The sequence below is a fragment of the Dromiciops gliroides genome, chromosome 3 (genome assembly GCF_019393635.1).
Source record: "Dromiciops gliroides isolate mDroGli1 chromosome 3, mDroGli1.pri, whole genome shotgun sequence".
Classification (NCBI taxonomy): domain Eukaryota; kingdom Metazoa; phylum Chordata; class Mammalia; order Microbiotheria; family Microbiotheriidae; genus Dromiciops; species Dromiciops gliroides.
In genome coordinates, this window is record NC_057863.1 from 357,888,233 (window position 1) to 357,912,402 (window position 24,170).

Consider the following 24,170-nt stretch of genomic DNA (forward strand, 5'->3'; position numbering starts at 1 on the left):
TAAACTGAGGTTTAGAGAGTAGAGCAAAACCAGGCTCGAAGTCCCTAAGCCGCTTTGGACATGTCGCTCCATCCTCTGAGCCTCAGTTTCCTCGTCTGTAAAACTGAGAAAGTTGGCACTTTCCAATTCGAACGATCTTCTGATTTCCCCAGCCAAAACATCCACAAGTAGTATTGTGCTGGGGTTGGAGTATCCCCAAACTATCGGATGGAGGAGCGGGAGGATGAGCAGCTTGGGCAAAGTGAGGGCGGGGATTGGGCGAGTGGGCCGGGATGAGGAATGAGCACCCCAAACTCTAACCTAACGCCGCAGGCTTCTCCTCCCCACTCCCCCCACCCCCACCCCCACCCCCGCCACACCCCTTCTGCTCGCTGACCAAATAGCTAACAAAGCCCATTTGGAACCTAAAACATCTTGTTACTGCCCCCTCCTTAGTGACAGGGGTTTCTGATGTTTTCTGAACTCCACTTCCCAAACTGGACACTGGGGCCTGGGGACAGAAATCCACAACGCCCACCCCACCCACTCCGCCCACCCCCAAACCTTCCAGTCCTTCTCAGTTTCCACAGTGAGTGGGAAGAGGGAAACTGAATAAGCCTCAGAAAGCTCAGAAGACCGGATCCCAGGTTTCTGAAAGGGCCCCACGGTTTAGTCTCTTCCCACCCACCCCACCCCCCAGCCTAGCCCAGCCCCTCCTCCAGGCTTCCGAGACAGCTGCTGTGAGCATTTAAGGTAATGTTTTGATTGGTGTGAGCAGCGGCCGCCCTGCTGCGGTCCCTCCCTTTTGACCAGCCGCTAGGCAATAATCTAGTTTAAGGTTCTAGGTGAGACCACAGACACTGCTAGAGGCTGGAACTGTGCCCCATCAGATCCCCTCATGGGGACAAGGGAAATTTCTTTGTTCCTTTTTCTTCCATGGGGCAATTTTGATTTAAGGAAGGATATTTTCTTCCCAGGTTGGGCAGAGGCCTTGCTGAGAGCTGCAGTAGGTTCCAAAGGAAGGTCCAAACAGGTGGGTTGGGGCAGTGCTAGAGGGAAGGAATCAGTGGTGGGAGGCTTGGGAGAAAAGGGGCATGGGGCTGGACATCAAAGCACACACAGGAAACAGATCTGAGAGCTCGGTTTATCTCCCCTTCCCTCTCTTGAAGTGGAAGGGGGTGTGCTCTGGAGCCCCTGTGCTCCTAATCGCTGATGACCGTGCCAAATCCCGGAATATAACAGTGATTCATCTCAGTTCAGAGGCAACAGGGAATCAAGAGTGGGCATTGAAGGACACATCCAAAAGTAATTTCTGCCTTCCCGAATTGGGAGACCCAGACCCATAGGGAGATCCCAGATGGATCACGGGCCCCTCTTTCTCCAATTCCCCGCTCTTCCCTTTACCCCTACCCCTAAATACACACACAGACAGAGTAGGGAAGAAGGAATGGAGAAGCCTGGAACTCCCGTGGGAGCAGCTGGAATGTTGGGAGCCTGGGAACAGGCCCTCCTGGTCCCTGGGAAAAACAGGCAGTGGGAATTCCACTGAAAATCTCCCCTCACCATGAGGGCAAAGGATGCCAAGGACCCCTTAAGAACTCAGTTCATGGTAGAGGAAGGAGAAGGGTCCCCCACCTACTCAGGCCTGGCAGGACCCCAGAGTTCAGTAGGCCAACTGTGACGAAGATGCTGGGCAGCTCCGCCCCTCCCCCTGCTTCCCCTTCTCAATCTCAACATAATCCTCACTATTGTACAGGCCCTCTTGGCCCCCCTCAGACCCAGCCCCCTGCACAATGGAGCCTTTGCTGCCTCTGGCACTCAGTTAAGAGATGAACTCATGGTTTTTCCACATTTAAAAATAGGATGTCCCCCTTTTGCCAAAGAGCCCCCCACTCCTGGGGATGCCCTTCCAAGATCGGCGTCACTCTCCTTCCTCTTGCCCTGACTCAGGTGCAGAGGACACGAGTGAGACGTCGTTTGTCTGGATCAGGGGAAGGGGGGGTTGCTTCCCCCCATTCAATCTCTTCCCCACATCCCCCTCCCCGACACAGACCCAGTGTCCTGTTTCCTGGCCCTAATGATGACCGCAGCAGCAGCTGTCCACTCCCCTTCCACCCTTTCTGTTTTCTGTTCCCCCAACCTCTTCCCCCACCCAAACCCCCCCATCAAAGAAAGCTCTCCCACCCACTCCCTTGCCTCAGTCTTCTCCCCCATAGTGTTCCTGCTGGGGGTTCCCAGGCCTTCCTCTAGGACTGCATGGGAAGTTCTCCATGTTAACTTCTAATTGTTCTCTGCACGTAGTATGTAGGCATTTAATAGTTGTGGATTGCAGCTGCAGATTCATCTTTATAAGCTGTAGCTTCCTTCCTCCTCCCCCTCTCGTGTCCCCTCTAACCCTATCGGAAGGGTGGTGACTTTATGATTATAGAAAAAGTAGGAGCCTGTGGGTGAAGTGAGATGTAAGACTCAAATGTTTCAACTCAACATTATTGTTTGTCCTTCGTTCCCAAAGAGCACCATGACATTGGGGTGATGTTATGACTTGCACTGAATTGGATTTTTAAGTGAGGCAGGGCTATGCAAGGTCACTGACCTCACTCTCTCCTTCAGAGCCATCTGAGTCCAGTGGCAAGATACATATCAGGACGACTGGAGATGGCCCTGGATGTTTGAGGCAATTGGGGTTAAGTGACTTGCCCAGGGGGCAACTGGATGGCACAGTGGATAAAGCACTGGCCCTGGATGCAGGAGGACCTGAGTTCAAATCTGGCCTCAGACCCATGACACTTTCTAGCTGTATGACCCTGGGCAAGTCACTTAACCCTCATTGCCCCACCAAAAAATAAAAATTTTTTTTAAAAAAGTGACTTGCCCAGGGTCACACAGCTAGTAAAGTGTCTGAGGTGAGATCTGAACTCAGGTCCTCCCAATTTCAGGGCCAGTGCTCTATTCACTGTGCAACCTAGCTGCTCCCAACTCAACATTAGTGAGCCCCCAGATGATAGAATCTAGGTGGCTTTCTTTTGGGGGGTAGACGGCTACTCTTTTCCAATTTTCAAATTCCCTTAGATCTGAAAAAACATAAGACAAACCTCAACCAACTTCCTCCCCCAGTTGCCTCCTTAGACTCCCAGTGTAAGTCCTCTCAGCCCTGAACATACACACACACACACACACACACACACACACACACACACACACACACACACCAGCAAGGAAGAGACTGTGGATGAAGACCGGAGAGAAGCTATGGTGCTTGCTTCAGTTTCATCACTTGCAATCCCACAGCTACAGATAAGTGATTCCAGTCTGCTGGGCTCCTTTATTCCTAAGGAACTCCCAGTTTGACTAAGCTCTGCAAGGCTGGGGAAGAGAAAAAACAAGCTTCTTCCCTACAGAGGGAAGAAATAATGAGATACAGAATTAGATTATTGCCCCCACTTTGGTTATCCGATCCTCTGGTCTGGACTTCCAATCCAGCTCACAAAGACGAGCTTGGCACCATAGAAAATCTCTCTTGACTTTGAAGATACCCTGAGGAGGAGAAGATTCCAGAAGGAGCCTGCCCAATAATACGTCCTGCTGTATTAGCACTGACCCTTGCTTCTATGAAGTTCTTTCATAGGATTATAGTCAGCCAACACACATTTATTAAGTGCTTACCATGTATGAGGTACTGTGCTAAGCTCTGGGAGAGAGAGTGAGGCTGGTGACTTTGCACAGCCCTGCCTCACTTAAATCCAATTCACTGAAAGTCATGAAATCACCTCCTGATGTCTTGGTCCTCTTGGAGAATGAAGGACAAATGAGGCAATCTCAGAGGGAAGGGACTCATATTGTGTGTGTAGGGGGAGTGAAAGGGAACTGAGAAAAGCATCTTGCAGAAGGTGGGATTTGAGCTAAGTCTTGAAAGCCTGGAAGGGAGAAGGGAGAGAATCCTAGGCTTGAATGATAACTGAGAAAAAGGCTAGGATCTGGGAGATGGAGCAAGGAGGCCAGTGCAATGAGATGATGTAGCATGAGGAGAGTCAGGTGTAAAAAGACCAAAAGGGTAGGAATAGGTCAGCTTGTCAAGGACTTTAAGAGCCAAACAAGATTTTGTATTTGCTCCTGGAGGCAATAGGAAGCTAATGGAGTTTACTGAGTAAAAGGGTGACATGGGCAGATCTGCACTCTAGCAGCTGAGTAGAGAATGGACTGGAGTGGAGAGACTGGGCCCAGCATTGGGTGGGGACAATGTCAGAGTAGAGAAGCATATATATCTGTTGGCAAACAGATTGGCTATGGGGGCTAAGAGAGAATGAGACTCAGTTGAGGATGACATCTAGGTTGTGAGCCTGGGTGACTGGGAAAATGGAAGTGCTCTGGAGAGTAATAGGAAAATTTAGAAAGGGGAAGGTTTAGGAGAAAAGCTGAGTTCAGTTTTGGATATATTGAGTTTAAGATGTTTATGGGATGCAGTTCAAAATGTACAAAAGGTGGGGCAGCTAGGTGGCACAGTGGATAAAGCACGGGCCCTGGATTCAGGAGGACCTGAGTTCAAATCCGGCCTCAGACACTTGACACTAGCTGTGTGACCCTGGGCAAGTCACTTAACCCCCATTGCCCCGCAAAACAAAACAAAACAAAAAAAGATCATTGAGGGAGCCATTACATGCAGCAGCAGCAGCAGCACTACAACCAAGCTGCACAGCCAAGATGTGTGACTTCATGGAGGATCAGACTGCTGAGTTCAAGGAGGCCTTCCAGCTGTTTGAGCACCCGGAGGATGGAAAGATCTTATACAGACAGTATGGGGACATGATACGGCCCTGGGCCAGAACCCCACTAATACTGAGGTGCTCAAGGTCTTAGGGAATCCTGAAAGTGATGAGATGAATGTGAAGGTGCTGGACTTTGAACACTTTCTGCCAATGCTATAGACCTTAGCAAAGAATAAGGACCAGGGCACATATGAAGACTACGTTAGGAAAAAACCCTCATACTTACTGGCTGTGTGACCCTGGGCAAGTCACTTAACCCTCATTGCCCTGCAAAAGAAAAAAAAAAAGGAAAAAACCCACAGAAGAATGTGCTGAAATCATCTTCCAACCAAGGACAGCTTGGAAGGTCAGAAGGAGGGAGCTGCTGTGTTGAAACAGGAGTGGAACCCAACCCCACAGTCACACTGACACAGATCCAGTCCCAGGAAGGCCTCACCAGAGAAAGAGACACCCCTCCCTCCCCCAAGAGTCTCTGAATCAGCTGCAGCACAAGGGTTGTCTGGAACTAAGCTCACAGTCTGGTGAGAGGGCTGAGCCCTGGGCAGGGGGGGAGACTACAGGGGTCTCTGCTGGTGCTGAGGCAGAACGTGGGTTTTTCACCCCTGCTGAGAACCAGGAGGTAGGCTTGACTAGCAGTGACCCAGGTCGGGGAGGGGCACAGGCTCCTCGGAGCTGACAACCACAACACACAAAGCTGGTTGATAAGTAAGTTGGTCTGGGGTCATCTAAGAACCAGGGAACAGGCCAGTCGAGTGAAGAACCTGATCCTCCTTAAATCATACCACCTGGGACTTCTTATGCTTGGGATACTGCAGCCTGGAAACAGTGCCCTGCTTTAAGGAGCTAAAAGTCAAGTAAAAGAAAGGCAAGATGAGCAGACAGAGAAAGGTGAGGACCATAGAAAGTTTCTTCAGTAACAAGGAAGATCAAGGTGCACACTCAGAGGAAGAAGTCAACATCAGGGTCCCTATATCTAAAGCTTCCAAGAGAAATATGAATTGGTCTCAGGCCATAGAGGTGCTCAAAAAGGACTTTGAAGATAAAGTTAGAGAGGTAGAGGAAAAAATGGAAAGAGAAATGAGGGTGATGCAGGAAAGACATGAGAAAAAAGTCAACAGCTTGAAAAGTCAAATGGGCCAAATGGAAAAGGAGGTACAAAAGCTCTCTGATGAAAATAATTGCCTAAGAATGATTGAACAAATGGAAGCTAGTGACATTATGAAAAACCAAGACACAATAAAGCAAATCCAAATGAATAAAAAAAATAGAGGACACTGTGAAATATCTTTTTGGAAAAACTGCTGACCTGGAAAATAGGTCCAGGAAAGATAATTTTAAAATTATTGGTCTACCTGATCAAGGAAAACGCTTAGACATCATCTTCCAAGAAATTGTCAGGAACAATTGCCCTGATATTCTAGAAGCAGAAGGTAAAATAGAAATTGAAAGAATCCACCCATCACCTCCTGAAAGAGATCCCCAAAAGAAAACTCCTAGGAATATGATAGCCAAATTCCAGAGCTCTCAGGTCAAGGAGAAAATATTGCAAGCTGCCAAAAAGAAAGAATTCAAGTACTGTGGAGCCCCAGTCAGGATAGCACAAGATCTAGCAGTTTCTACATTAAAGGACTGGAGGGTGTGGAATATGATATTCCAGAGAGCAAAGGAATTGGGATTACAACCAAGAATCACATATCCAGCAAAACTAAGCATAATCTTTCAGAGGAAAATGGGACTTCAATGAAAAAGAGAACTTTCAGGTATTCATGATGAAAAGACCTGAACTAAATGGAAAGTTTGACTTTCAAATGCAAGACCCTAGAGAACCATAAAAAATTAGAGTTGGGGGAAATACCTGAGGTTGTGCAGTGGGTGACTGTCTTCTGTCTGAGCCCAGGTTTTGGCCAGGTTCCCCCTGCGTCGAGGGTGGGTGCTTTGTCCACTATGTCACCTAGCTGCCCCATGATGACATCTTTAGAGTTAAATTGAGGGGTGAGGGGAATGCACTGGGGGAGGGGGAAGGGCAGAGGTAGCATAGGGTGAAATCCCACAAGAAAGAAACAGGAAAGGGTTTATGGAGTAGGGAAAGAGATGGGGGAGGAGCAGGGCAGTAAATGCATTTTACACTCATCTGAATAGGCTGGAAGGTCTTAAACTCCTCAGAGTTGCCTCAAGGAGGGATTAACGCACACACACCCAATTGGGTAGAGTAATCTATTTAATCTGGGCAATAAATGAGCCTAACACTCATCAGAATTGGGAAGGAAATAACAAATACACTCAATTGGGTGGAGTAATCTCTCTAACCCTGCAGGAAAATAGAAGGAGAAGGGGATAGAGAGGGGCAAAAGAAGGAAGGGCAGAGTGGGGGAGGGGACAACAGAAGCAAATCCCTTTTGAAGAAGGATAGGGTGAAAGAAGATAGATAATAGAGTAAATATCATGGGGAAGGGAATAGGATGGAGGGAAACTGAACAATGATGATCATGAAAAAGAGAAAAGGGGGGAAAATTGTACAAAAAATATTTATAGCAACTCTTTGTGGTGGCTAAGAACTGGGAATCAAGGGAATGTCCATCAAATGAAGAATGATTGAAGAAGCTGTGATATATGACTATAGTGGAATGGTATTGTGCTATAGGAAATGACAAACAGGATACCAGAAAAAAACTGGAAAGACTCATATGAACTGATGTATAGTGAAGTAAGCAGAACTGGGAGGACATTGTGCATAATGACAGCAGTATGGCTCAATGAGCAATTGTGAACGACTTAACTACTCTCAGAAATACAATGATCCAAGATAATCCCAAGGGACTGATGATGAAGCATATTATCCACCCCCATAGAAAAAAAACGATAAAAAGAGCACTTATGGATTGTACATATATAACCTGGTTGATGTCTTGTGGAGGGGGGAGGAAAGGGAGGGAGGGAGAAAAATTTGAAACTCTAAATCTTATGAAAATGAATGTTGAAAACTACCTTTACATGTAACTGGAAAAAATAAAATAAATGTTGTTGAAAAAAAAAAGACTACGTTAGAGGTGTCTGATAAGGAAGGGAACAGCACAATCATGGGGGCTGAAATATGACATGTCCTCATCATTCTAGGTGAGAAGACGACAGAGGAAGAAGTGGAAGTGTTGGTGGCAGGGCATGGGGACAGCAATGGTTGTATCAGTGATGAAAAGCTAGACCAGATGGTGCTCAGTGGCTGAGAACAAAAGTCCCCTTTCCACAAAGAATCCTCTAACTTTCTCAGTGTGAAAATGATCCTCTCATTCCTGAAGCAACTAACTACATTGTCAAGGTTACCAGCATGCTTCCTTCCACCCCCCACCACATGTCCTCTTTGCCGTACCTGCTCTCTGCTTTCACCAAATAAACTTACTAACTACTCCTAAAAAAAAAATTCATTGGGAACTTTGGAGAGAGAAGTCTTAGTTGAATGATGAGTTTGGAAGCCAGGTTGCAGAGAGTTTAGAAGTGAGCAGAGAGGAAATGGAGGAATTGACTTTTTTCAACTTTTTAACTAAGAAGGGGAGGAGAAACATAGGATGGGAACTAATATATCATATCAAGAATAGTAGGATCAACAGGGGCTCTTTTAAGGGTGGAAGAGACATGGGTATGTTTGGAGGTAGTAGGAAAGGAGTCAGTAGTTAAGGAGAAAAGGAGTTGTTGAAGATTAAAGGGGGTGCTGATCAAGGGGGGGAATCATCTGAAGAAGGCAGGATAGGATGGGATGGATTTGATGGGATGGGTTGGGATCAGAGATATGTGTATTTGTCTTGTCAAGGAGAAGGTCCATCATTTCATGAGAGATGGGGTAGAACAGATACTAGGGAAAGATGTCTGAGTGATGTGAAATGAAAAGAGAGCTCTCAGCAAATGACATCAATTTTTTTTGAAGTGTAAATGAACCCCTCAGCTGAACCAGTTGATCAAAGGATGCCATGGGAGCCTTGAGGAGGGATGAAGAAATTTAGAGTAGCCACTGTGGTGAGAGATTGAACCATTAGGGAAGAGTAAAAGGATTGCCCTGCCCCAGGGAGAGGCCATCTTGTCCAACCCTTTCATTTTACAGATGAGGAAACTGAGGCCCAGAAGATTAAATAATTGGTCCAAGGTGCCAGAAGTGGGATTTTAATCTTACTCCTGTGTTCTTTCCACTTTCTTTGGTCTAACTTTATCCCCTTCCTGCTATAATAATAAGAACAAGAACAAGAATAACAACATCTGGCTTTAAGATTTGGAAAATACTTTATGTACATTATTTCATTTGAACATCACAATGTGATGGGAATTATAAGTACTATTGTTCACATTCCACATATGTAAAAACTAATGTGTAGTGATTTGTCTAAGGTGAAACAGCTAATAAGTGTGGCAGCTGGGATTTAAATCTGTTTCCTAATTCTAAAGCCAGTGTGCTTTTCCCCATCCTACACTATTTATCCTAATTTTTCCTGTTTCAAGCTCTGTGGAGCTAGGAAGCAGCTGTTTATCACCTCCCAAGAGCTCCCCTAAACTATCTTCTCACTCTTTACCCTATTTCATAACTTACTCCTAACACTTCCCATCAGTATTAATCCTCTTGGAATCCTCTACAATGTTACTCACTCCATTTCTCCTAGGTTCTTTTTGAAATCAAGAAAATGCCTAAAGTCCAACAGGAAGAGATAGAAAGAGAAATTCAACTATGATAGACTTTGCTCTTCTCAGCAATACAATGATTCAAGACCATTCCAAAAGACTCATGATAGGAAATGCTCTCCACATCCAAAGAAGGAACTATGGAGTCTGAACACAGATCGAAGCATACGATTTTCACTTGTTTTTTTTTTCTTTCTCATTTTTCCTTTGTGTTCTGATTATTCTTTTACAACATGACAAATGTGGGAATGTGTTTAACATGATTGTACATGTATAACCTATATCAGATTGCTTGTAAGGTCTTCGGGAGGGAGGGAGGGAGAAAAATTTGGAACTCGAATCTTATTAAAATGAAATGTCACTAAATAAATAAAATAACTGCAGGGAGTATAAAATACTTGGGAATCTACCTGCCAAGACAAATCCAAGAACTAAATGAACACAATTACAAAAGAAATTTTACACAAATAAAGACAGATCTAAAACAATTGGAGAAATATCAACTGTTCATGGGTAGGCTGAGCCAAAATAATTAAAATGACAATTCTACCTAAGTTAATTTACTTATTTATATGTTTATATATTTATATAAGGTACTTATTTACTTACCAATCAAACTGCCAAACAATTATTTTATGGAGATAGAAAAATAATAACAAAGTTCATCTGAAGAACAAAAGGTCAAGAATATTGAGGAAATCAATGAAAAAATGTGACAAAGGTGGCCTAGCAATACCAGATTTCAAACTGTATTACAAAGTGGTAATCATGAAAACAATCTGTTACTGGCTAAGAGATAGAGTGATAGATGAATGGAATAGATTAGGTATGTAATACACAGTAGTAAATGACCATAGCAATCTGTTATTTGATAAACCCCAAAATCCAAGCTTTTGGGGACAAGAACTCACTATTTGACAAAAATTGCCATGAAAACTGGAAAGCAGTTTGGCAGAAACTAGGTATAAACCAACACCTCACATGATATACCAAGATAAAATCCAAATGATTTAGACATAGAGGATGGTATTATAAGTAAATTAGGGGAACATAGAAAATTTTACCTGTTAGATCTATGGATAAAGGTAGAACTAAAGAAGAGATTAAAAAAAAATCCCAGGAATTAAATGGATAATTTTGTTTAATTTAAAAGGTTTTGCACAAACAAAATTAAAGCAGCCAAGATTAGAAGGAAAGTATGAAATGGAGGGGGTTGGGGGGAGAGGATTTTACAGCAAGTTTCTCTAATAAAGGTCCAGTTCTCAAACACATAAGGAACTGAGCCAAATTTATAAAAATATGAGTCATTCCCCAATTGACAAATGGTTAGAGGATATGAACAGGAAGTCTTCAAATGAAATCAAAGCTATGTATAGTCATATGAAAAAAATGCTTTAAATTACTAATGATTAGAGAAATGCAAATTAAAATAACTCTGAAGTACCACCTCACACCCACCAGATTGACTAACATGACAGAAAAGGAAAATGACAAATGTTGGAGGGGATATGGAAAAATTGGAACACTAATGCACCATTGGTGGAGTTGTGAACTGATCCAACCATTCTGGAGAGCAATTTGGAACTATGCCCAAAGCACTATCAAATTCTGCATAACCTTGACCCCAACTATACCACAACTAAGTCTGTATCCCAAAGAGATGAAAGAAAAAAGCCAAAGGATCCATATATATATTCATAGCAGCTCTTTCTGGAAATTGAGGGGATGCTCATCAATTGGGAAATGGCTAAATAAGTTGTGGTATATGATTGTGATGGAATACTATGATATTATAAGAAATGATGGGGGCAGCTAGGTGGCTCAGTGAATAAGGCACCGACCCTGGATTCAGGAGGACCTTAGTTCAAATCCTGTCTCAGACACTTGACACTTACTAGCTGTGTGACCTTGGGCAAATCACTTAACCCCCATTGCCCCGACCAAAAAAAAAAAGAAAAGAAAAGAAAGGAAATGATGAACAGGATGGTTTCAGAAAGACCTGGGAAGACTTATATGAACTGATGAAAAGTGAAGTGAATAGAACTAGGAGAATATTGTATATACTTTCAGCAATAGATCAATACAATGATCCAAAACAATTCTGAAGGACTTATGATGAAAAATGATATCTACGCCCAGAGAGAAAACTGATGTAGTCTGAGTGAAGATTGAAGCATATTAAAAAAATTTTTTTCTTGCCTTTTTTCCCCCCAAAATGGCTAATATGGAAATGTTTTGCATGATTTTACATATATAGTTGATATACTACTTGTTCTCTCAATGGGTGGGGGAGGAGCCAGAGAGAGGGAAAAACCTCAGAACTCAAATTTTTTTAAAAAATGAATGTTGGGAGGATGAGCAGCTAGGTAGTGCAGTGGATAGAGCACCGGCCCTGGAGTCAGGAGGACCTGATTTCAAATCTGGCCTCTGACACATGACACTTACTAGCTGTGTGACCTTAGGCAAGTCACTTAACCCTCATTGCCCTGCCTAAAATTTTTTAAAAAATGAATGTTAATAATAAATATTTATTTTGAAGGGAAAAAAAACAAAAAGGACACCTCACCACATGTTGTTTACTACCTTTAGTCCATTCTCACCACTCCCACAAAAAAAAATACAAAAACTATCAGGTTTAATTAGAGAGGGGGAGCTGGAGGGTCTTATTTACTATAAATAAGGAGATTTGGCTTGACATTCCTAACTGGATAGAAATGACCAGGGAATTCTCCCTGATTTATAACCTTAATTCCAACTCTTTGGATGCTGCCCCTGCCTATTCCTTCTCCTTTCCCTGAAGCTAAAGAAGAATCTAGAAGTGTCTGTCCTTGTAAACTGCCCGATCGTTGGCTGGCTTCCCTCTCAGGCAGGAGAAAGGAAGCCAGAAGAAGGATGGTGAGTTAATGGTGTTAAGTGGAAGGAAAGGAGGAAGGGAGGGGGAAGGGCAGGCAGTTCACTGCTCAGTCCTTGGCCTTGTAAAAAAAAAAAAATTTGACAGTACGTTTGAGTCATCCCTTCCTCTGTTTTTCAAACAGTAACCCTCATTCTTCTCCCACCCAAATTCCCCTTCATACCCTTCCTGAATTCTGGGTAAACTGGGGTACCTGGCCTATGATATCCCAGGCACCTAAGTCTCATCTGGATCAGAAGGCATTCAGGAAGCAGAGGATTCTAGGGTCCATGCCTCCCTCCCTCCCTCCCCCAACCCCAAACCCTCCTGCTTTGCTTTCCCAGCTATCTATCAAAGGAGAGTGCTAGGAGGAAGAGGGGCATCTGTAAATATCTGGAACACAGAAGCTAATGTGGTTTGTGGAGTCATCAGTCATCCAAATCTGCGTCATCACTAACACACACACACACACATCTTTTTGTTCTTATTACCCCTATTCTTATAAGAAATCTCAGCTTCATCTACACTAAGCTCGCTTTCAGCACTGTCAAATACCAGAGTTCCCTCCCGTTCTGAGAAAGCCCCCTTCCTAGTCCCCCAGATCAGACCCTAGAGGAGGTTTGGGATAAAAGGTGGCCCATACTTTTCTCTCCTTTTTCCCTGAAGAGCTGATATGGACAAAGGATCCTGGGAGAAACTGGAGGCTAAAGTAGTGGGATCTTTGGTGAACCTTGTCAAGATGGACCCCTAGGGAACCTTGATCCTGTTCAGTAATCCTCAGGTCAGGAGGGGTTCATTCTCACCTAAAGAAAAGGGGGACCTTAGATCTAGGTCTGGACTGAGTTTAAGGAAATATTGGGGTTTCGGGGAAGTCTTTAATGAGAGGTTTTTTCAATTGTTCTCCACCCCCACCCAAACAAAAATAAAACTATTCTACCTCACCTGAGCCCCAACCAGGCAGGGTTGCTCATCTGAAAATAGGCAATTGAAATCAGATCACCTGTCCTTCTCAACTTGGGCTGAACCACCACAATCGATGACCAGAGAGGAGATGCTGTGGCAGATGGATAAGATAGATCCAGAAGGGCTAGGATGTGGGCAATAGGTTCAAGGACTCTGAGCCCTCCCCCAATCACTTGTTTCTCCTCACTGTACAAGTGACAAGGTCACTGTTATTTAGAGTTGGTAGAAACCTTAGAGAACTTTTAATTCAACTGTATCTAGGAGCTGGGGCAAGTGTCTATTGTATGCAGAAACATTGGGCCAGGCCCCAAAAGATATGAAGATGAAATAGCAAACAACCCTTACTCAGAGTCTACAATCTATTAGAAGATGAGCCTATAAGCAAATATCTATGATACAAGAGGAAAAATGTGATAAATACAGGGAACTCCTGGTAGTGCTAGAAGAGATAAGAGGAGGGAAAGAATACTTCAAGTTAGAGGGACCAGGGAAATTCACATAAGTGAAGTGGTACTTTTGAACAAGGGATAGACAGAAATGAGGAATAGCTCGTTCCATGTAAGATAAGAATGGGGTGTGGGCAGGAGAACAAGCAATAGGGAGCAATCGAGTTTGGCTGGAAATGTGTATGAGCTAAGGGTAGAAGATCAGACTGGAGACAAAATGTGAATGTCCTTGGACGCCAGGATAGGGAGTTCATAGACAATGGGAAGTCAATGACGGTTTTTTAATCAGCATGACAGCAGCAGACATGATCAGAGCATTAATGATTCCCTTTATTCTTTATGAATAAATAAATAATAAACCTGAAGAAAAGCAGAGCAGAAGGTCAACCTTTATTGTGTTGTGGAGTTCTGGTGAAGCCTATAGACCCTTTCTCAGAATAGGGTTTTTTTTTTAATTCATAATTTAAGGAAATGCTAAATTTCCCTTAATGAAAATAAAGATGTAATGTTTTTTCTCCATCCGAGTTTCGCGGACCCCAAGGTTAGGAACTCATACGTTAGAGGCTAAAATAGTTGGCAAACTTTTAAGCTCTTAATAAATGCTGCCTGATATTATTCATACAGGTGAGGTAAAGAATCACAGAATATTAGAAGTCAGAGATCACCTAGTGCAGGCTCCTTGTCAAGATGAAGAAACTGAGACCCAGCCAGCTAGGAGAAATAACTGGCCCATCATCACACAGCACACGAGTTGCAGAGCAAAATGCAAACGGGTGTGCAAGCTGGTCAGGCTTCTGTAGATCCCTGGGGGTAGCTGGAGAACAGTAGGCTGGGGGTAGGGGCCCAATACTCTCATCAGCACCAAGGAACCTCCCACCCCACACCCTGATCCACAGCAGGAGTTGCTAGGGGGTGAGAATGAAAGGGTACAACCATTCAAAACTCGCCTTCCCCTGTCACCAAGCTGTCTTGGTGTGTGTCGGGTTAGAAAGAAGGCTGCCTAGCCGCCAACCCCCCGCCCCCATGCCAAAAATGTGCCAGAGAGAAACGGGAAGGGCTTCAGCAGTCGCTGGAGTGCCAGGGAGGAGCTGAGGGAGCGAGGTGGCTGGTGCAATCTGTCCGAAAGCGATCGATGCCCTGACCTGAGCTGCGATGGTGAAGAGCATTAGTCTGGGAGAGGAGCTGAGCGGGTCTGAGCTTAGAAGGGAGGAGGAGGGGCGGGGCGGGGCGGGGCAGGACTCGGAGGGTCGGTTTGACTGAGATACTAGGGACTTTGTCTGCTATTTGCTCCCCATTTGGTGCTGGGAAATTGCTGGGGGAAGTTACCTAAGGAACCCAGACATTCGAATCTCCTTGGGGTCAGAGTTAAAAGGGTCCTGGGTAGGGGTACATGTGTATGTGTGGGTGGCTCGGTGTGTGAGTATTCGAGGCGAGAAGAAAGATCCACGGGGCGGGGGGCGGATTTGGAAGAGGGAGTGGTGCTTAGATGTCCTGGGAAAGAAAGCCAAGTCCTTGATAATCTCTTCCGGACTTTCTCGGTGGTTCAGTCCGTCCGGCCCCCGAGACACCTGTCTCGGTCCCTTCTTTCTCTCCCTCCTCCTATCCCCTGCCCCCAGTTAAAGACCGTAGATTTGGGGGGACGAAATGAGCCTCCTTTTATGTTCTCGTCCCCATTCTGGCCCATGCAACTCCAGGAAAACGTGTAAATGGGGACCCTGGCCCCTTGGGGTTGCAGAACCAGGAGGGGGGCGGGGGGCTGCGAGAGGCGGGGCAGATGGTCCGGGAGCTTCAGGCCCCCTCCCTCCGCCCCCCTGACGTCAGCCCCCGGGCTGCTGTGAGCTAGCTCACTCGGCTTTAGCCCTCCGGCCGGGAAACATGGATCTGACCAGGCTGCTCTGCGCTCTTCTGCTGACCGCCTGCTGCTGCCGCCGCTCGGCTGGTGAGTTTGCCAGGAGCCCCCAGCGAAGCAGGGGACCGCATGGCCTGGGGACTTCGGGGGCGCTTCTAATGAGACTTGTTTGGTGGGGGGCGGGGATGGGGTCCTGGCATCTGGGCGCACGAGACCCCTTCTGTGCCCCATCCCGGAGACAGCAGACTGCTCGTGCAGCCTCAGAGTGGTACTTGCAGCTGCGGCTGAGCAGAGTTGCGGGCTTCCCGAGTCCCAGGATCGCGATCGTGGTTGGGGGGGCCGGTATTGGCAACTGCTGAGTCGGGGAAGGAGTGTTGGAGCGGATCGGGAGCCTTCGAGGAGTGGAGTGGAGAGTGCATCTCCCCCATATGCTCGCCTTATGTGGGGGGAACCCTGGTGGAGGCGGCCAGTAGCGTTGCCTATGCCCCTTCCCCCAAAATCCTGAATGAAATAACCGCCTCTTGCGAGGGATGGCGGTTTTTCTAGCGGGGATGGGGGAGAGTCCCGGGAGCCAGAGCCCCTCCTCCCGTTTTTTGGTTGTTTGTTTTTTTTGTTGTTGTTGTTTGGTTTTTTTTTAGCCCGGGCAGAGGGCCAAGTTGGAGGTGAGGTGGGGAGGGGGATGGGCGGCCGGGACTCCCCTCCCGCCCTGGGCGTTGGCAGAACTACCAGCCAGAGGAGGAGGGTATCTGGTCTGAAGCCTGCCTATGCTAGGGGAGGAAGGAAAGAGGACTCAGGTACTTTAGCCAAGGCAAAGCCCCCTAGGGACAGAGGAAGTCCAGGCTCCTAGACCCACCGAGCTCAGGAGCATTTGTAGACAGTCCAGGAGCAAGGGCCCCACTCTTTGCTTCCATACTCTTTTCATCCCTGAGCAGGGAGCTGGGCACACCGGGGTCCCCTCTGCCCTTGTATGGCCCGGAATAGAGCTACAGATGTTTCTCTTGGCTTGGGCTCCCCAAGGCCCTGCCCCAGTCAGGCTGGGGGGTGGAGGATGAAGGGGCAGTACCCAGTTCTCTGGCCCTGTTCCCAGTGCAGTCCCAGGGGTCCCTGGCGCCACCTCCCAGACTAGGTTTATTTCTGGGGAAAGAGCTAAAATGGGCTTCTGAACTCTGAAGTATGTTCAACTGACCCAAGCCAACTCTCTTACAAGAAAAGAAACTGAGGCACAGCAACTGAACTTCTGCCTCTCTCTTTAATGAAGGGCAGCCCCTCTGGTTCTACACCTATGCCAGTTCCCTCCCACCACCATGGTATCCCCATTCATGTACTGTAGTGTCAGGATTCAGACCCAGACTTCCCTACATACAGCCCTGGCCACAGGACTGATGACATCACCAGCCTGAAGGGGATGGCAGTGCGGGCACGAACAACTGGCACCAGTGACATCATCCTAGGAGGGGGCAGGAACAGGGATGAGGGGAGCAGAGAATCCTGGGGTTCACTGGCCTACCACCTCATGTTCTTAAATGTAATTGCTCCTGAGGGTTCCAGGGTGCTAGGTGGTGACAAATGAAGGAAGCAAGAGAGGATGCCCCATGTGGAGTGATGTGCTTCAGGCCCAGGGCATGTCCCTGGTACAGGAAGAGAACACTGACCATTTGAGGAGAGGTCACATAGGCCTAGCACCTTCCCTTTACCTCTGGGAGGGTGGCACACAAAGAATAGCTGTATTTGCTGCCCCAGCCCTCCCCAACCAGACAAATGCCTGACATTCCCACAGCCTGAGCTCACCAGAAGAAAGCTGAAAGGAGGGCTTCCTCTCGGCTCCAAGCCAGGGCTGCCCCTCTCTCTTCCTCTGCCATCTGGCTTCTGGAGAGATCTAGCTTCATCTCCAGGGCTCCACCCTAACTAAGCAGGTGCCTCTAGGACCCAAATATCCCTGACTCCTGTCCAGTAGGGGCCTGGTAGCCTGAGAGGGGAGGAAACCCAGCCAAGGGAGAGAAGGAGTTGAGAGAGGACAAGGCCAGGGTCAGACCCCATCTCTCAAGGAGTTAAGAGGACAGCTGTTAGGGAACAAGGTGGGGGTGGGGGGAGAGGCTGATGGGAAAACAGCTGGAACTGGGAACAGCTGCTTGGGTAGGGGCTCCTAATGATTCTCCCCTTCTCCTTGCACACACATCCATGTTCACCATCCCATTCTAGGAGTGCCTGGTGAGGTGGAACCCATCACAGAAATACAAGAGTTTCAAGTGGGAGACAACGCCCGTCTTAACTGTGACAGCTCCTTGCCCATTGTCAACCTCAGCCATGTCGACTGGTTCTTTGTAAGTGCATAGACACTTGGAGGCAAAAAGGGAGAGTCAGGGTGAGGGGAAGAAGCATGGGCTAATGGCACCCTTGGCATTGCCAAAGGTTAAGGGGAACTACCACTGTCCCTTGGGAGTGGGTGATACCTCTATTCCTAAGGTATCTTGGTAACCCTCATATTGTTCCATTCATTCTTCCCTCCATCCCTTAGACACATAAGGATCAACACATTCGCATGTTTCAAGTGCGCCGGGGTCAGGGCCAGCCTGATCCTGGTGAATACGAACACCGACTCACTCTCCTGGATGGGGCCAACCTTTCTTTGGCACATGTTACCCCCAAAGATGAGCGTATCTTCATTTGCCAGGTCAAAACTGGTGGCTCCCGCACCCAAAAGAAATACACCCAGCTCCGCATTTATAGTAAGTGCTTCCATCCATTCTTTTGTGTGTGTGTGTGGGGGGGGGCAATAGGAGTTAAGTGACTTGCCCAAGGTGACACAACTAGTGTCAAGTGTCTTTGTCTGGATTTGAACTTGGGTCCTCCTGAATCCAGGGCCAGTGCTTTATCCACTGCACCACCTAGCTGCCCCTGCTTCCATCCATTCTTCCTTTTTTTTTTTGGTGAGGCAATTGGGGTTGACTTGCCTATCCATCCATTATTAACCAGCATATTCTTCCCCTCTTGCCCATGGATAACTGTCTTGGGTTCCCTGGCACTGCCTTTTCTCCTTTGTATGTCTGTATGGATCTTCTGTTATGTTTCCACTTCTACATGCCTATCTGTTGCCCCTCACTCACTTATCCGATCAAACTTACAGAAGCCCCCAAGGAGCCTACAATCCAGGCCAGCACTTCTGGCATCTCTGTGACCAGCCAGGTCCCTCAGGAGGTAAGAAATGCATAGGCAAAGGAGAATTAGGAACTAGAGAGACCGGGATCCAATGCTTAGGGACCCAGGAATACTCAGGTTTGGCATCTTTCTTCCCAGGTTGCCACCTGCAATGGGGAGGATGGATATCCGATCCCACAGGTCACCTGGTATAAAAACAGGAGGCCCCTGAAAGAAGAGAATAATAGTGAGTAACAATGTGTCCTGTGCCCAGCTGTCCACTGCCCACCTTTGAGGAGACCCTTTGCTGTGCCAGTCAGCCATTCCCATTTCTCTTATCTTTCTTGGAGGGAATAGTACCCACCCTGTGGCTATCAGATGAAATTGGTATTAGATTATCTAAAAGGTAATGGTCTAAGAGGCAGAGAATAGAGCCAGCTGCCTAGTGTCCTCTAGTCAGGGACACGGGTAGATACTAGCAGTCTGGCTCATTTAGGAGAGAGGCTGTAACCTTTTTCTTCCTTTACCCACCCTTTTCAGGGATCAGAATTACAGAATTACGAACCAAAGAGTCGAGTGGGCTCTACACTGTGAAAAGCACTCTGTGGGCACAGCTGGATAAAGAGGATAAGGAGGCCCTCTTTTACTGTGAGCTCAGCTACCGGCTTCCCGGGGGTGACCACATGAAAGAATCCAAGGAGGTCAATGTCACCGTCTACTGTGAGTCCTGCTCCTCCCCTTAAGTGGATCTTTCTGCGTTTGTGTTTCCAGTGGGGTAGGGTCACACTAGAGCCCAGCAGCTGTTCTTTCTTCTTTACCGCTTCCCTCTCCAGGCCCCAACCTCCCCTTCTCCCGTTGCACAGGAAACCAGTACTAACAGCTTTGCCCTCTCCCAGAGGTGGGTGGTTAAGGTGCCTGAAGCTCAGTGCTACTGCTTGTGTCCCTCTAGACCCAATGGAGAAGGTGTGGCTAGAGGTGATGCCAAGTAGACTGCTAAAGGAAGGAGACAGGGTCGAGCTCAAATGCTTGTCGGACGGAAACCCTCCACCACACTTCACAATCCGGAAGCAGGTGAAGAGGGCATGGCGGCCTGGACAAGACCCCAGGCGACTCGGGTCAGGTCAGGGAATTGTGGTAGAAAGCTAGTGTTTCCTGACATCAGGTTGTCTCCCTCTTTACCTTCCAACTGCCTCGCTCTTCCCCCAGGACCTGACCAGTGTCAGTTGGGTTGACGTAGAAAATGTAAGTGATGGGGTACTGATCCTGGAGCGAGCACAGAGGCATCACAGCGGACTGTATGAGTGCTTGGGTCTGGACTTTGAAACTGGAGCAGAGGCAACTGACCAGCAGCAACTCTTGGTGAACTGTAAGAGGGCCTGATGCCCAAGGGAAGAGGGAGGTCATTGGGAAGTGAAACCCTAGGCAAGGTGATGGAGGCCCGCAAGATTTCTTTGGGCTATGGAGGGTTGCGTTATGCATGTCCCAATACTGTTGGCTGTGTCCCCAGATGTGTCCAACGTCCAGGTGCGACCCAAGGCTCCGGTGATATTGGAGGGCAGCAGCCTGAAACTCAATTGTTCTGCAGAGAGCTCCCAACCTGTGGTATTCCACTGGAAGCGAGAAAAGGTATCCAAGTAGGATAGGTAGGTCTGGGGTGGGACAGGGTGAAAAAAGGCAAGCCCACTAACTTCCCCTCTCCCTGAACTTTCTCATCTAGACCGAGGAGGTATTGAAGAATGGATCTGTATTGCATCTGACCAACGTGACTAGGGAGGCAGGAGGAGGCTATTTCTGTGTGGCCTCTGTGCCCAAAGTGCCCGGCCTGAAACAGGCACAACTGGTCAATGTCACCATTAATGGTGAGGTCCTTTGGGGGTGGGGATAAACTCATTTTCATGCTTTGTTGTTTTGTTGGCTCTTTTCTTAGCTGATATTCTGATATCTATATGCTTCCTTCTGAAATGCCAACTCCCTGTGAACAGGAACCCCTAACCCTGCCCAGGTGGAAAGGGACCCAGGCTAGGAAAATTTACCCAGGTAAAGCAAGCAAACAAACAGATCCTAGGACACCTGGCTCTACTCCACCCTTCCCTCTCTCCCAGGGTCTCCGTGGGTGATGGCAAAGGAAGCACACATCTGGGTAAGAGAGAATGAAGTGGTGAACCTGACATGTGAGGTCTCAGGGCAACCCAGGCCCACCATCTCTTGGAGTGTCAATGGAACGGTAAGAGGGGGTTACCACCCGTAACCCCAGTGGGTTCTTCCTCCCCAATGAATACCCACACCCTGACCTTCAGGCCTCTACTACCCAGGACCTGAGGTGCTCCCTCACTACATCTTCCCGTCCCCACTCCTTGACGCAGTGTCCATCTGCTGAGCTGGGCCATTTCTTGGGCAGGTCCATGAACATGACAAGGATTTTCAGACTGTCCTGAGTACTTTGAAAGTCCGAGTGATTCCAGAACTGCTAGAGAAGGGTGCCGTATGCCAGGCGTCCAATTCCCTGGGAAGTAACAAGACCACCATCTTCCTGGAGCTGGGTAAGATCCTCTGCTCATGAGAGGAAGCAAGCAAGCAAGAAGGAAGCCCCCAAGGAACATTACCTCCTCCTCCACTATTTCTAACCCCCTTCTCTACCTTCCAGCCAATTTGACCACCCCCACCATCACTACCGCTGAGAATACTACCAGCAGCCAGAGCACCACCACCACCACCACCACCACCACCACCACCACCACCACCACCACCAGCAGTCCTTCTGCCAAAGGCAACAGCACCTCTACAGGTAAGTCAGGCCCAAAAGGAAGAATAGAAAAGGGCAGGGCAGAGAAGTGCTCGTTCACTCACCTTACTCACTCCCCCTCTTCCTTCCTGTGCCCACCCCAGGAGACCCAGTCAAGAAAGGTGAGTATTGCCTGACTTCCTCCCCTGCTCCTGCTGTGAATTGTGAGCCCTGGACTGAGGGCAGAGGACAAGAGGAGAGGGAGAAAATCCATCACAGGCAGTGAATGGATGTCTTTGGGTAGCAGGAACAAAGCAAGAGAGCAAGGGAGTGGTCATCGTGGCGGTCATCGTCTGTATCCTGTTGCTGGCTGTGTTGGGTGCTGTCCTTTATTTCCTCTACAAGAAGGGCAAGATGCCTTGTGGGCGATCAGGCAAACAGGAAATGTAAGAATAATGTGCCCTCTTGCCAGCCTGTTTGCTGCCAAGGGTTGGCCCCTGCCTGCTCCTGTGCTGAAGGGGGACTATGGGGGATGGGGAGAGAATGCATGCTTCATTGCCCACCACCCCAGCTTCCATTGATCACACCTCCCAATCCCATTTCCCTCGGAACTGTTCCTGGAGGAACAATGTTTCCCATAGCACCCAGCACTTCAGCCCTTGCACCCTTGTGCCCCACATTGTCAACCTCTCCCTCCCTTCCCCTAGCACACTGCCCCTGGCTCGTAAGAACGAAATTGTAGTTGAAGTTAAGTCAGATAAGCTCCCAGAAGAGATGGGCCTCCTGCAGGGAAGCAACGGAGACAAGAGGGCACCAAGAGACCAGGTAGGAGGCAGCTTCCCCCGGCTAGTGCCTGGCCTGGCTCCATCTTGCTAGGGACCGGGGAAGGTGCCTAACTGGTCCTCCCAACCTAGACATTTACTCTCCCTGGTCTTTGTCTTCCCCTGAAGAGGTGGAGGGGGTCATGGAACAGAGTCCAACCTGCTTCAGTCTCTTTGGTCCTTTTCACAGCTATCAGGCTGAGGATAGGGGTCGAGGGGTTTTGGGAGGGGAGGGGAGAGAGAAGGCAGCTAGTGACAGAAATGAAGATCTCAATGAGGAAGATAGCGAAGTCCTTCTCACAGCTGTTTGTTGCCATGTCTCTTGTCATTAGGTGGGAAATAGAAGGTGGTTTGTCTGTTGTTGGTTTTTTGTTGTTTGGGGGGTTTTTTGGTGAGGCAATTGGGGTTAAGTGACTTGCCCAGAGTCACACAGCTAGTAAGTATCAAGTATCTGAGGTCACATTTGAACTCAGGTCGTCCTGAATCCAGGGCTGGTGCTCTCTCCACTGTGTCACCTAGTTGCCCCGTTTGTTGTTTTTTAAGCAAAATCTAGGGCTTTTTTTTTTAACTATGCCCCAGACATGGAGGCTCAAGTCATAGTCAAAATTTTTCTTTCCCCCATTCATTCTTCCTCATCTCTGCTGCTTCTATTAGAGGCTGCATCTGGTTCACCAGCTTCTGCACCACCCTCTCCTCCATACCCAGTGTTGTCTCTTTCCCCTGGGCCACCATTCCCAAATCCTTCTCTCACTTTTGTTCTCCACCCACTTCCAGGGAGAGAAATACATAGATCTGAGGCACTAGCCCAAAGAAAGTCCTGCAGTGCTTCCTCCTCCCCTGTGTGGGACAGCTTCTGCTCTTTTTTACCCCTCCACCATCAGCACCCGGGATGACTTTGAATAGATGGAAACAGCTCTCCTGCAAAATCCACCGTGGAAACCAAGGGAGTGCAAAGAAGCCAGGCTGCATCGTCTTATCAAGTTTACCTGACCTTGAGGATGGGGATATCATCTCCTCTATCTAAGGGGCCCAAGTGGAGTTCATACCCCAAGCAGAGGCCTTAGAGTCCCAGGAGATCCCCTGTGTGCTGGAGGGATGTTGTAGCTCCCCAGCTTTCTCACGACATTTGTGGAGGTCTTATAACTATGTTCTTCTGTCAACAGCTGAAGTGAGTGGTCCCATTTTTGCCAGCAGATTTTTCAGGTAGCCTTGATACCTAACAGTGGTATCCATTTGTGGGAGTCAATGTGCCTCTAAACCAGAATTCCTGTCCCACTAAGGTGGTCATACCTGCTCTGCAGGGAGCAGGCTCTGAAAGCCACTGACAACAATGTTGTTCAAATCACTTTGGGGTTTCTTATGGCTTCCAACTGAAATCATAGGGATGAGGTGTCCTTCATTCTCTACCATCCTCCATTCATCCACCATCAGTAGGATGTGAGCTTTCAAGTTTCTTGTCACAGTGACTAACTTGGGTAGGAGGAGACAGAACAGTTTCTCTCTGTGAAGCTAACTGGCCCTTATAGTTAGGGATTTAACCTGGGGGCTCATTAGCCTCATACTACCAGTTGAGAAGCACACATCCTAGGGTATGGCCCCAATAAAAGTGAATGGTACTTGGAAGTTAGAAATGGGATCTGGTCAAGGCTTTGGTTTCTGTGTGTGTGTATGTAAATGTATATATATATACATATATATATAGTTCTGTTGGGATGCATGTAAATTTACAAGTTTGTTGCAGGATTTATATATATATATATAGATATGTGAAAAATAAATTTGAACTATCCCCAAAGTTTCTCTGCTTCCAATCCCTTATTTAACTCTAGTGCACAGGAACCAGGGGCTTTTAGGGTTGCAGATGCTAGAAGAGAACTTGGGCAGACCTCTTCCTGTAAAGCAAGTGGCGTAGTGGTCTGCCAACAGAAACACACACATCATTT

General features: G+C 47.5%; 1 protein-coding gene across 5 annotated transcripts; it reads left to right on the forward strand.

Moving 5' to 3' along the window:
- The first annotated feature begins 15,499 nt into the window (after positions 1–15,499).
- Positions 15,500–24,069, forward strand: MCAM (melanoma cell adhesion molecule). Of its 5 annotated transcripts, none has more exons than XM_043994847.1 (17): positions 15,500–15,639; positions 17,749–17,870; positions 18,065–18,275; positions 18,674–18,744; positions 18,844–18,931; positions 19,225–19,404; positions 19,634–19,755; positions 19,891–20,050; positions 20,192–20,310; positions 20,402–20,543; positions 20,787–20,908; positions 21,083–21,224; positions 21,329–21,469; positions 21,571–21,588; positions 21,711–21,852; positions 22,114–22,231; positions 23,002–24,057. In XM_043994847.1, the coding sequence occupies exons 1-17, from the start codon at positions 15,576–15,578 to the stop codon at positions 23,029–23,031; spliced, it is 1,992 nt and encodes a 663-aa protein (XP_043850782.1). In that variant the 5' UTR covers positions 15,500–15,575; the 3' UTR covers positions 23,032–24,057. The 5 variants fall into 5 exon arrangements, with proteins under 5 accessions (XP_043850782.1, XP_043850784.1, XP_043850787.1 ...); XM_043994849.1 differs by having other exon boundaries at positions 21,714–21,852; XM_043994852.1 differs by lacking the exon at positions 22,114–22,231 and having other exon boundaries at positions 23,002–24,069.
- The last annotated feature ends 101 nt before the right edge of the window (positions 24,070–24,170 follow it).

What these genes read in the sequence shown, in the direction of transcription:
- MCAM (XM_043994847.1), top strand. Translation starts at nt 15,576, where the DNA reads ATGGATCTGACCAGGCTGCTCTGCGCTCTTCTGCTGACCGCCTGCTGC. An exon ending in GGTCAATGTCACCGTCTACT is followed by an intron (nt 19,405 to 19,633) that starts GTGAGTCCTGCT and finishes GTGTCCCTCTAG; the next exon opens with ACCCAATGGAGAAGGTGTGG. An exon ending in CGATCAGGCAAACAGGAAAT is followed by an intron (nt 21,853 to 22,113) that starts GTAAGAATAATG and finishes CCCTTCCCCTAG; the next exon opens with CACACTGCCCCTGGCTCGTA.